We start from the raw sequence: 13,433 nt of genomic DNA, 5'->3' as shown, positions 1-13,433 counted from the left end.
TGGTCCCCCCCCTTCCATGCAGTCATTAACAGTGAAATCTTAAAAACATTTTTCTGTGCGTAATCCCATTGAAGAGGACTGAGTAGGATTCCTAGTAGACTTGTTTAGGATTGCACTCTGATGAATCCTGTGGACCCATTTAGTAACTGTCCCTTCTCAGGCTGGTTCTACACTCACCTTGCTCCAGGGCAGGCTTCCATTTCTGTGGGGAGCAAGCTGGCAATTTCACACCAGTTGCTCCGCACCGGTATTTTGCGTATGGCAAACCTACAATTTGTCATGCCGCAGTGTAAACCTGTTTTTTCAGGTTTACACTGCAGTGCGGCAAATTGCAGGTTTGCCCCGCACAAAATGGCAGCGTGGAGCAACTGGTGCAAAATTGGCAGCTTGTGTAAGCCAAAATTGTCAGGTGGGGACCTGGCTTAATCAGGATCTTTTACCTGTGTATACAAGATTCCACGTCCAGAAATTAATGCTTAAAAATATTAGGGACTCTAATTAAGTAAAACAATTAAAATTTATTCTAGAAAATATAGGCATACATACAAGACAATGTGCTCATGAAACATAAATACAGTCCTAGGGAAAATAGAGAGAGATATAGAGACAACATATGGATAGACAAACAGGGTGATAATTACCGATCATAGTCTTCAAGAAGGCTCCAATGGCGACGATAGAGGATGGGGGAAATGGACCCAAAACTGATCAGGAATCGGGGATGGATCTAGACAGTGGAACTAGGGTACTACTAGATGCACACCTGAGTGGAGTTGGGTCAGAGGTTAAATAGACTACCTTGGACCCTCAGGAGATGGGAGGTGCGAGGGAGGAGAAAGGGGAGGCTCTGCAGTGACCATAAGGGCTGGACTTCTGCAGTAGCCAATAGCAAGTTAATTGGTGGCACCTAATTGGGTGCCCATGACTGACCAATGAACAAGCTTGGTCCAGGGGTACCTGGTTGGACTTTCAGGTTGCAATGGACCAGGGTGAGGCTCCAAAATAGGGGAAAGAATGGGGGAAATTACTGGGTGGAGGTGTGCTTGAGTTTACCAAACTTATCTAAAAAGGTGACAATAGATGGCCAAATTGCTACCTAAGGTAACACCTGGCTTACACAAAAGAACTTGGCTCTGGCTGAAGATGGTCTTCCCCTTGTTCAGTCTTCTTCTTGGCACCAGTCTTTGTCTTGAGTTCCGTTAGACAAAGGCTTAGGCGGTCTGGTAGGATCCAAGCCTAAGATAAGCTTGATTGCCTTATGCAGATGTTGAAGCAGCTGTTGGATATGGAGCCAAAAAAACAAGATGGATTCTTGTGGTGTTAGCCTTTGGTTCATGGAAACAGGCTGGAAACTGTTTGCCTGTACAGTTCATAGTGGCGTGGCTTCTTCCACTGCAGCGGCCAAGACTGGGCACGCAAGGAGCAGCTGGAAGCTCGTCTGTAGTTCTGGCTAACACCCATCCAGAGATGTAGAATGCTGCTGCAAAACTGAGGCTTATAGTATCCACATAAGCCTTAAAAACCATGGGCAAAGTCCACTTCTTAGAGCAGATATTTGCGAGTCAAAACTCCAGGCACCTTGGCAACCATACTGGTGATCACGATGTCCGTGTGTATGAAAAGTAGGGGGCTTTTTCTTACACTTGCTCTGCACAGAAACAGAAGCCTGCCCCAGAGCAAGGTGAGTACAGATTCAGCCTCATAGACTCCCCAGTGTGTATGCCTGGGACAGTCTTTCCCAGATTCATTCTTCTAGATTATGCATACAGGGGAATATGACCACATAGTCAAAAATCCATTGTGGAGACTCATTTTTTAAATTGTATCTGATGTGGTCTAACAGAACACCATGTCTTTTAAAATTTAAAACTATAATAGCATTTTGACCATATATGAAATAAATGTATAAATCAGGGGTCGCCAGCGGTAGCTCTCCAGATGTTTTTTGCCTACAACTCCCATCAGCCCCAGCCAGCATGGCTGATGGCTGGAGCTGATGGGAGTTGTAGGCAAAAACATCTGGAGAGCTACCGTTTGCCACCCTTGGTATAAATGATTTAAACCTAGAGAATAATAGTGATTTAACTAACAGTGGTGGTTTTCTGTTAAAACAGTCTAGGTTAATTAAAACTTGAAGCTCCATGGGAAGTCTCAACCTATTTCTTGGACATACCTTGAGAATACATTTTCTGCCCTAGAAATATTAGCCTTCCTTAGAATTATATGGCATAAAGTCATTAATATTCCAATTATTATGGTTATTTATCTGGGTTAATTAACTTATTTATTTATGGAATACAGGATCATTTTATGACTTGTTCTAATGGCTACTTTGCAGGCTTGTTCAGAACTTAGAGCAAGGAATTGCTTTTAGAGTGTGCTGAATTACAGAAGTCCTTTACTGATTGTGGGTATCATGCCAAGAATAATTATCTGACACTTCAAGGAGTCTTTCTACCTCTGGTGAAAGGATGTGAGATTAATGAAGATGCCTCCTTACTTTCCACTTAGTTTTGATTGCTTAATGCCAGCACTGTTTTTACAAGACAGAGTTAAACTGCTGGTGTTCTCCCTTGAAAATAGTTTTTTAAAGAATTCATCCATCATATTACACACACTCATCAGTGCATATTTGCTTTTTCTTCTTAATTTCTTCTCCTTAGATCAAAGTCAGTGTAGCACAGGGCCATGTGCGCACCCCTTCACCTCCACCTAAACCTCGCTTCAAAAGCTATTCGTATACACAAGCTGCTTATGTCATGTCCCCTGATCAAAAAGGGAGGATGTTCCCTCCACAGGTCTGTCAACATTACTGTTTGTTGTGAATATTATTCTAATATGCCTGTGCTTGCTGTGGGAAATATGTGCAATCTGGGGGATTTTGTTTGTCTATTTTAACTGTCAGCAACACCCTTTTCATTTTTAGTCCTATAACTTAGTCCTTTTTTGCTATATATTCTTAGCAAAATAAAGTTACACCTATTTTACTCATTAGGTAATCTAAGTATCAGTATAGTGGCCCCAGCAAGGAGCTTTCAAGGCAAACAAGAAGCAGAGGTGATTTGTCATTACCTTTCTCTTCAGAGCCTTCCTTGGTGATCTCTCTTTCAAATACTGACTCTGCTTAGTTTCTGAGATCTGACAAGATTGGACTATACTATGCTGTCTCTCTCCTAGCTCATTGTTAGCTGTCAAGAAAATGTTGAGCTCAAGGCCATTTCTGCTGTCTAGGCCATTTCCCTCATTTTTTTTGTTTGTGTTTTAGTTTATCTAAAGGTATAGAAAGTATTTTATCAATCTGCAATTACAGCAGGAAAAGTGAGAGTTCAGTTTTAAATATATTTAAGATTCAGTGTGTTGATCTCCAGGAAGATGGAAATATAATTATAACTGGAAGCCTTTTTGTGTTTTGGTATTGTCTGTTGTGAACTCAACCTATCACTGAAATGCCTTATAGTGGAGGAAGTTTTCCTATTTTCTGGACCCTAACCTTGAATTCTTTTTGATTTTTGATAAAGCAGGGTCTGTACAGAGCAAATGTTTCATTCTAGGGCTGAGGTATTATTTCAAAAAGGGAAGACACCTTCTGTTAGTGAGAGATAGGGTTGTCCAACATAGCAGCAATAAGGAAAGGGCTTCCCTTAGTTTCAATAAAAAGCCTGGAGCCTGGCAAAGTCCCTGTTACCCTATCCTGTACTTTAAGATTGTAGAGTTGTTTTTGTTGTTTTTCAGGAAAGAACAGATTGTTACAGAAAGAAAGGACATCTCAATGCACTCAGTACTACCCGAGCCTGCAAATTATGTATGCTGGCCATTCCCCAAATAGAGAAAGCCATTCATGAAGTTAAAATGGAATGTAGCTGAGCAAGGCATCTAGAGGGTGGAGATATGTAACACCTTCTAAAGCATTCTTCTGCCAAGGTTGCTTTGGGTAAGGAGAAGGAATCTGTCTGATAATCTGTAGCAGGGCTGCTTTTTTTTTAAAGAAAAAGCCCAGCAGGAACTCATTTGCATATTAGGCCACACACCCCAGACATCACAATTGTTTCACACAGGTCTTATACACCGTTTCTATTGGTGGGCAGCCTCTGAAATCAGCAGCAGAGACTTACCTCTGTAGGGAGTAAGTGGAAAGTGCCTGAAGGGCTGTTTCCCCAGAGATTGGTAGGAGCAGCATATACAGTCTCTACTCTAGGAAATTCTAGCCTCTGTGGTGGATTTTCTAAAGAATGTATAAAGGAACAAAATTCATGTGTCTTGAGTTGCACTGATTTGAGAAGACTTTGCCACATGGCATTATGGATCCTGTTAATTAACTACTTACAGGAAGTAGGGGAGTGTTTGCAAGTGTTGTCCAAAGGCTACAATTATATTAGATACTGCTGCTCGACTTCTAGACTGTAAATTGAAGGCACTCTGGGTACCAGCCTTGAGAGATGCTCAGTAAGATGAAAACGTAGAGTCCTGTAGAAACTGGGTGAGGCCCCATGCATATAAAAGCTTCCCATGTGAATAACAGAAATTGCAAAGAGATAAACTGTGAAGTAGACACAGAGATAACCTAGAAACTAGATCTGTGTGATATGTACATTTTCTCTTTGCCCCAGCGACCCTGTAAATGAAGACCAGAGACAGCATAAATTGATAATATTAAATATGCTAACATAGCCTCAGATCGCAAAGCATGGAGGCACACCATCCACCAGGCTGTCTCTTCCTTTGAGAACGCACGCATAGCTGGTCTTGAGGACAAAAGGAGATTGAGGAAGAATCGCACTGCTACAGCACCAACCCCAAATCAGACTTTTCCCTGCAGCCACTGTGGCCGGACCTGCCTGTCCCGCATTGGTCTTGTCAGCCACCAGTGAGCCTGCAGCAGACGTGGACTACTGCACCCTTCTTAAATCTTCGTTCGCAAAGTCAAGCCGAGAGAGAGAGAGAGAGATTTAAATAGGCAGGCTGCACTAGGCAGCTTGACCATGGCCTTGTTCATCCTCACCTGCACACAATGTGCCAAGAGGTGCCCAGCACTCTCCCCTGATGCACTGTATGGCCGCTACCAACTTTGGAAAAGTTGTTGCCCAGCACCAAATGTTCTACTTCCCAGCCATGCCCCACCACACAGTTAGTGATGCATTGCTCTGGACACACTCTCCATCACTGCTGATGTCTCAGGGTGCTTGCTGATCATATCTGCATATTGTGATCAGCCTGAACTATCCCTGTCAAATGAATTATGGCCTAAAACAACCAACAACCTGGCCTATCTAACCAGTCTCAATCACAACATGAAGCAGGCAATCTGGGGAGACCCAAAGAATTCCTGCTTGTCCCCAAAAGGCAACTAGCAAAAACCAGCCACCAGCAGCAAAAACCTGGCTGGAGGGAGGCACAGCTAGTATTTAAGCTAGCAAACTGGGACTCTCCATTGGCTGTACTCAGAAAAATTGCACAATGAGTCTTATGTCTCATTTAAACTCACAAAGCTGAAGTAAACTGATCCCTGGCTTTAATTCTGGGAACTGAACTTGTCGGGGAATGTTTATGTGGAGAAGCATTCAAAAGTTATGTTATCCCACATGTAGTCTGAAGTAGTACAATAAATTCTCCCATTTCAGTATTCTGAACCTACTTGCGGGGAGGGTGGGATAAAAATGGAATTAAACAAACAAACTTATTACAACTGGATTTTGGTGCATCTGTAGATCTGGGCACAGGATTTTTCTGCAATCACATGAATGTTGCACATATTTCTAATTACTAACTTTTCATATCTCTTACTGAATACATCAAACAAATTCTCTTTCTCTCTAGAAACCTTGATGTATTGTTTTTGTGTTTTCTGGCCCAAACTCTAGTATAATTTAGCTGGATTTTGATCAGATTCTTCCTTCTAATCATGTTGGCAGTAGTATTTGCTCTCTTTATACAGAGATAATTGAGACTCGTAGAACTAACACATCATACTTTTTTTTTTTTAATGGAACCAGTTACAATAGAACTCGGTTAACTTCTACCATTCCCAAACTCAGTTGTATAGCACTTTAAGGGTTAGTCACATAGACCAAAGAATAATTGAAATCAACAATTGATGTTTGTGCAGTAGCAAAGCCTGGTTGCCTGAGATGAGATAGCTCAAGGTTACTTAATGATGCTTTAGCACCTCAGTTGATTGTAAATGGCTACATGCCACCTACTGTCCCTTATAGTGATTAGCTGTTAATGCTTGCCCAAGGTTGTTTTTTTAAGTAAATGGTAAGTTTACATGTAAAACTGCATTTTCAGAAAATTTTTCTAGAAAAAATTCATCCCTGAACATAAAAAAAATCAGTTAATTTCTTTCTATAGTACAATATCAAGGCAGTGTTATATGACAAACCTATACATCAGTTCAATTTCTCTTTCAAGTGAATACTCAATAAAATACCAAGTAAATTAATATTAAATGAATCCTACAGAATCCTAGTTTTACTCAGAGAATCTTTTAAATTTAATTTGTATTGAAGAATTGTTGGTATAATTTACATACATACAGATGTAGCATGGAAACGTTTTTAAACTGGGAAATCAGTTTTGATTTTGTTGAAGTGCAGCATGTAAGATGTAGCTTGCACACTGTGTCTCCATTCTGTTTCACTTTTTAAAAAAATCAACCCTCACAAGAGCACATTTTATGTGTATTGATTCACATTGACTGGATCGACGCATACAGAAGAATGAGGCTGCAGAATGGAATATTTCCCTACCACTATGAATGGGGTTTATGCCCCACCAGTTCATGCTCATTTCTAGTAGTGATTGGCAAAGAACCTGTTTTTTCTCAGAAGATTTGAAGCAGTTCAGTCATATTCCAGAGTTTTTTTAAGTATGTTTAATGTTACTTCCTTCTTTGCTTCACACTGTTGGGCTTTGTGCCTGTGGAGAGCAACAAGTTAAGAACTTACAGAGCTATAATTTTGGTGCAACCCAACATCCCCTCCCCCCAAGATGTGGCCTCAGATGCAAGGGTTGAAATCACACCTTTATAGCTCAGTTCATTTTCATCTATCACAACAGAGACAACTTGTCAAAAATATTCTTGGGAACTTCTGCAAGGTTTTACTTCAGAACTACATTCAGGTTCATTTTTCTCTCTGTTCTTATGCATAGTTACTTGATTCTACTGTTCTGATATTTTTACTTAGTAGTTAAGTTTTAATATAGCTAGTTGGCAGATTTCTCTCTGTCTTTTAGGCACTCTGCATCAACCACCTATGGAAAAGACCACTTCCTTAAACAAACTGATGTGTTCATATGGTGGAAAGCTGCCTTCAATCGATGGCCATTATCAATGTTTTCTCTGCCTGGCCAAGGTTGACAGTACCAAAGTTTGTATATACTGCCTAAATTTACTAGACAGGCTATAAGTAGACAGTCTTTTTCGTGGATCCTCTTAATGGACAGATTCTTGATATCTTAAGGAATAACTGATCCAGACTTGAAACTATAACCTTGATGCCCTATGGATCACCAGGGTAATCCTAGACCAGGGGTATCCAACCTTTTGGCTACCCTGGGTCACATCGGAAGAAGAATAATAGTCTTGGACCGCACATAAAATACACAAACACTAACGATAGCTGATGATGAGCTTAAAGAAGAAGAAGAAGATATTGGATTTATATCCCGCCCTTCACTCCGAAGAGTCTCAGAGCGGCTCACAATCTCCTTTACCTTCCTCCCCCACAAAAGACACCCTGTGAGGTGGGTGGGGCTAAGAGAGCTCTTACAGCAGCTGCCCTTTCAAGGACAACCTCTGCCAGGGCTATGGCTAACCCAAGGCCATTCCAGCAGGTGCAAGTGGAGGAGTGGGGAATCAAACCCGGTTCTCCCAGATAAGAGTCCACACACTTAACCACTACACCAAACTGGCTCAATGCATAATTTTCATGATATCCACATATAAGCAGAAGGGGGGGGGATCAGTAAAAAAAACATTCCACTCCTCCCAGAAACACGGGGCCTTAATGTCCTTTCTGCTTCGAAGTCATGCTGTAGATGGCCCAGAGCTGAAACAGGAACCAGGCCAAGAAATGCACTAAGCCAGGAGTGGGACTGGGAAAGGTCTAGCCTGGAGTAGGTCGCAGCCAGCAGCAGACCATCAGGCTACCTCAGTCACCCACCCCAACAATAAAAGAAAAAAATGTATAACATCAGAAAATGTGCCAATATGGTGCCTGCCAGAATCAAACAAGAACAACAATCAGAACTGCAGCAAGCCCCACAGTGAAGAGATGGAGGGGGAATGCAACAGAATCCACCCGAGGCAGTGGAGCATCTCCATTTTGGGGACAGCAAACCCAGCTCCATCACACACACCCCACCTCCAACCTTCACAGAGAGGGGCCAGCAGCCCCCAACAGGGAAAACTCCCACCCCACCCCACAAGCCCTCCCAGGAGCTTGGGAGACTGGCTTTGCTACTCCCCAACTTTCCCAGAGAGTGGCCTACAGCCACCCCTGTTAATTCCAGAGCATAGCCAAGGTGTCTTTATCCTGGGTGGGAGTGTTGGCATAGGAAATAAGACCAGTAAGGCATGAGGCATTGCTACTGATCTGACAGCTACTGACAAGTAGATGACTCAGAAAGATCTGGCTGAGGAGAACTGGTTCTAGCCAGTAGAATGATGTAATCAGGTGAGAAATGCAGAGTGACTTAACACTGTCTTCTCATTGGTGCAGCAATTAGCAGCAACTGTATAATAATGAAGCTATGCTGTACGTACTATCTTCTTACTATTCTATGATTGATTGGCAGAGCATTATGATGGAGAGTCTGTATATATGTAAAATAAAACCTTGTATATAGTTTAAGAACACAGTGTGGTGTTGGCTGTGTTAAACTATTGCTCATCAGAGTGGACGGGCAGTGGCAGACAAAGGCAGTCACAAATCTGCTAACTTATACATCGACAGGGAGATCCAGAGGGGCCACAGCAGGAAGAAAGAAGAGCTGGAGAGTGCCCAGGAGCAAAGGAAGAGCACTCACACACACATGCTCTGTGTCAGCTCTGGCACCCTCTCTGGTGGTAGGGAGAAAAAGCAAGCAGGAGGGAAAGCAACCAGATGTTGCCTCAGTCCCAGGATCTGCTGAGGCTGCAGCACACAGTTCCAGGTGCTGTTTTAAGAAAGTTTATGAGTTTGTGTTGGGGCCACATTCAAAGCCATCCTGGGCTGCATGTGGCCCTTGGGCCGCAGGTTGGACAAGCTTGTCCTAGACTTTTTCTTGTTGAAACCAATATAAAGAAAGATGTAGTCGCCTCATTCTGAAAAACAGAAACAACAAAAACAACAAGAGTTGATCCCTCTGGTAGCCACGCCTTGGGGTGCTGAGGCACCCTAGTCCTCACCCTTTATAATGTATGCATCACCTGGATTCTAGTTGAACCAGAGCCAGTCTTGGAGACTTCACTGCCTACTCCATACACCTCATCCTGGTTTTCTCACATCTTGTCTGCTGCCTCTTCTAGTCATCAGTCAGATTCAGAGACTGGATTTAATAAGACATCTCATTAATCTCTGTTGGAAGAGGTCTCTTCCTCAAAGGATGTCCATCTGTATGCAAAATAACCTCCTGCCAAGCATAATCCTACCTGGAAAGTACTAGATGCCAACACACATACATTCATCTTTCCAGTGGTTCTTGGCCACCTGGATCTTGCCCAAAAAATTGTGAGCAAAGCTAGCATCTATCCCACCAACATCCAAGAGGGCTGAGTCTCTGTTTCTGTTTATCAGAAATCTGTTCCTTCCTCTTCATCCACCTACCACCCAACATGGTTGCCATGGAAACAACTTTAGGAAAGGCAAGCAAGTTTACCATATGGCTCCAACTGATCATTAAGGGGGAAAGGATGGATATCTTCAGATAAACAAGTCAGTATGACTGGGGTTATTATATCATTTAAAATATCCAACTACCTTGCCTTGGGTGGCTTACTAGCTGCTTTTCCTCTAGAAGAAAATACCCAGCATTAAAATGCCTTCTAGATGACTGCAGATCCATATCTTCAAGGCTGAAGGCCTAAGAGTAATATTTTTTTTAAAAAGTGCACTAAAAAGCATGTAGCTGAAAAGAACTTGAAGCAAATGGCTATAGTGGTTTTCAGATGTCCCACTTGGCTTTGATATTCTAACTTAACATTTGAATCTAGGGCACATATCTAAAGTCTCCTTTTTAAGAGGTTGCCTAGGGTGCAGGCAGGGCAAGGGTGCCGAATTCAGCCTTCCCCCCTTCCCCCTAGGCAAATGCCTAGTTTGCCCACTCCTCAGCCTCTTCCTCCCTCCCTTCCCCACCCCAGGTCTATTTCAATGCCTGGAAGGGTGGCTGAGCGCCGCTCCCAGACTATCTAAAGGCGTCCCCCCCAATCAGCTGATCGGTGGGTAAAACTGTACAGCGCTTACTATGTGTGAGTGCTGCGGCAGAACAGCAGCAGCATGAAGGAACCGCGTCCTGAAAGGGCGCTGCCGCTGCTCCCTTCTCCCCACAGTCTGCCTAGGTGAGTCTGCCTAGGGCTCCATGCACCTTGGGCCAGTGCTGCCTACACAGAGGTGATAGAACCCATACCTTGCTCCCAGAAAGGCCAGGATTTTTATTATGCGTATCTCTTTATTTCCATAAAAGATAGAAATTCTGTCCCATTCTTAATCTCAAAGGTTTCAGTGAGTTCAGTGAAAGTTTATGGTGACCCTCACTTCCATCTTGCCTCTTCTACACTGGGAACATGGTTTGCATCTATCAGAGATGCCTACTTTCAAATCTCCATCAGCATTGTTGATTTCTGAGATTCACTGTGGGGAAAACCAATACTTATAGACAGTATTGTATTTTGGCTTTTCCACAATACTGCGTATCTTATGCATCAAGAGATCCTCATCTTTTTTTACATTGACAACTGGATATTGACTACTTCTGTCCTTCACTATGCATGCTGCTTATCCCATCCTCATTAGGATTTCATTTAAATGGAGAGAAGTTGCAGCTAGAACCCTTATGATACCTTCAATTTATGAGGGCACTTTTGGATTCCACTGTGGCAGAAGCTTACTAGCTCCTGGATGGACAGTGAATGCGTGTATATATATACAAGCACAGTCTTTCTGTAAGATCCATCTCCATGCAGAGATTTAGCCATGATTGCTGTCGTACAGTTTGCCCATCTCAGGTTGAAACCAGTGTAGCTTTGGATCCTACAACATTTCAAATAAATGGTCAATCACAAAACAACATGTTGCTTCTTCCTCACAGCGCCCTTAGATGGTGAACTTGTCCACATCATTAGACCATAGAATACCTTTCTCTCTCATTTTTAAGCCTCACCTTGATGATGGATACCTCCCTCTGGAGCTAGGGTTCCCACTAAGATGTAAATCATACAAATAGGGACCCACAAGAAAGTTCCCCTCACCCTTGCTTCTTTCGTCTCCCTCCTCTCCAATGGTTTTCTACATACCCCTCCCCCTCCCCTTTCCTGGCAATGTTGCCTGCTCTTTCTCCCTGATTCTCCTTCTCTGTCAACCTCCTTTCTCTATTTCTGCAGGGTATTTGTCAGCCACAGAACCCCTGGGAGCCACTATGTTGGTGCCAGGGCCACCAGCAGCTGGCAAGGCCACTGGGAGCCACTATGTCAACTGCTAAGTTAGTTGCATGTGTAGGTAACATAATTGTTCTGGGGGTGGGGGGGTAAATCCCCTCAAGATAATTTTGTTAATTTAAATATTTTTCAGGGGTGGTCTCTCAAGTTAGTAAAAAAATCTACTTTCTGTTAATGTTGGCCCAATCTGTGGATTTAGACATCTGCAGATTGGCCACACATATGGCTATTAGCTATATAGATTCCCACAAAAGCATCATCTTTGCATCTCCACTTGAAGCTGTTAGCAGTTTACAGGTTTCTTTGTGCATTTCTCCCCAGGTTTCAAGACAGAGCAATACAGGTGGCCTCAGACAATACATTCATGTACTACAATAAACAACCAAAATGAAACAGCATCACCCACCCTCAGTCGTTTTGTCTGACACCTGTGTGAAATATGCATGAAGCTCACCTACAACTGACTTTTAAAAATGTTCTTCAAATTTAATCACAATGTCTTTTTTGTGAGCTATCTTGGAAGCTTGTTGTCAGGCAGATATGCATTAAAAAAACCTTTGTTTTTTTCTAGCTGCTAATAATAAGTAATATGAATAAAATTACTGCATACAACATTAACCTTACCAACTCAATTAAAGCGTTGCAGCACTATAAAATTATTGGACTCGGCATGTCTTGGAGGAATGCATATTCTACAAGTTTGGAGCAGCTAGAAAAACTTCCTCTGTGTAGCCTTATCAATTTGATTTGGCACATGAATGAAACATTTATAAGGGCTTTCTGAGGAGATCTGAAAAACTGCAACAGGGCATGAGAAAGAAGAGTAAATTCTTAAGGTATGCAAGGACAAAGTCTCACCAGCAAAAGCACATGAAATGAGAATGAAGAAGTCCTTTTTCTTGTTGCAGTAAATAAGTGCTGCCGCAGGCAGCAGCCTCAAGTTGCCTGGAGGAAAGTTTAGCCCTGTATAGAAATACTGATTCATAGCTCCAAGGACTGCTCCCAGTTGGCAATAGAGAGGCGATAACACTGGAAAGCAATTCTTATAACTGTGGCTTTTCACAGTTAGAGTCCTATCTATCATCAACAGCTTCCCAGTCGGAGGGTTTCCTCTTTTGGTCACTGCACAGGATCAAACCTTTATCTGAGTTAAAAGTTAGCTTTTATGCAGTCAAGAAATTATGTACAATCATAGAATCATAGAGTTGGAAGGGTCATCTAGTCCAATCCCCTGCACAATTTTTAAAGCTGCACTTCCATGAAGGCAGAACATGTGAACCATCCTGTTAAAACAGTATTAAACATTTTAATTAGATTTGTTTCTGCTTACAGCCAAATCATGCTTTAAACTCAGCTATGTCCGCCAAAATGTGTACTTAACTAGGTTCAGTTTACAGATGTTGGTGTTTCATAATGTTTATTAGCTTACCTTTAAGAGATGGATGGCCTCTCACATCCTTAACACATACCTATAGCTTCCTGGAAGTTCTCAGAGACACTCAGAGCATGGTGTGTGGCAGATGATGGGGAGTATACTCATGCTTGATTGCTATCCCCTGCGTAATCATATCTTTTAAAAAAGCATTTATGTTAGATTTTGTTGTTGCTTATGCACTTATACACTTGGTAACATTGATTAGTATTCTTTTTTCCTCCTTTTGTTCTGGGACATCCTTAGAAATTAGGGGTTGAACCTCATGGATCTTGTTTGCTAATCTGGAGGGGGTTGTAGAAAAAGTCCAGCAGGAACTCATTTGCATATTAGGCCACACCCCTGACATCATCGTTGTTTCACACAGGG

The 13,433-nt window shown here is 42.3% G+C and overlaps 1 protein-coding gene across 2 annotated transcripts in view; it reads left to right on the top strand.

Annotated features, from left to right (window-relative positions):
- DMD (dystrophin) overlaps positions 1 to 13,433 on the top strand; it is a 1,885,017-nt gene that overhangs the window by 632,588 nt on the left and 1,238,996 nt on the right. For both annotated transcript variants that reach the window (XM_060234097.1, XM_060234096.1), the window contains exon 9: positions 2,664 to 2,798. In XM_060234097.1, coding sequence (XP_060090080.1) covers positions 2,664 to 2,798 — 135 coding nt within the window. The remainder of the gene's footprint in view (positions 1 to 2,663; positions 2,799 to 13,433) is intronic.

The sequence above is a fragment of the Heteronotia binoei genome, chromosome 3, assembly GCF_032191835.1.
Source record: "Heteronotia binoei isolate CCM8104 ecotype False Entrance Well chromosome 3, APGP_CSIRO_Hbin_v1, whole genome shotgun sequence".
In the NCBI taxonomy this organism is placed as follows: domain Eukaryota; kingdom Metazoa; phylum Chordata; class Lepidosauria; order Squamata; family Gekkonidae; genus Heteronotia; species Heteronotia binoei.
This window is presented reverse-complemented; position numbering and strand designations above follow the sequence as displayed.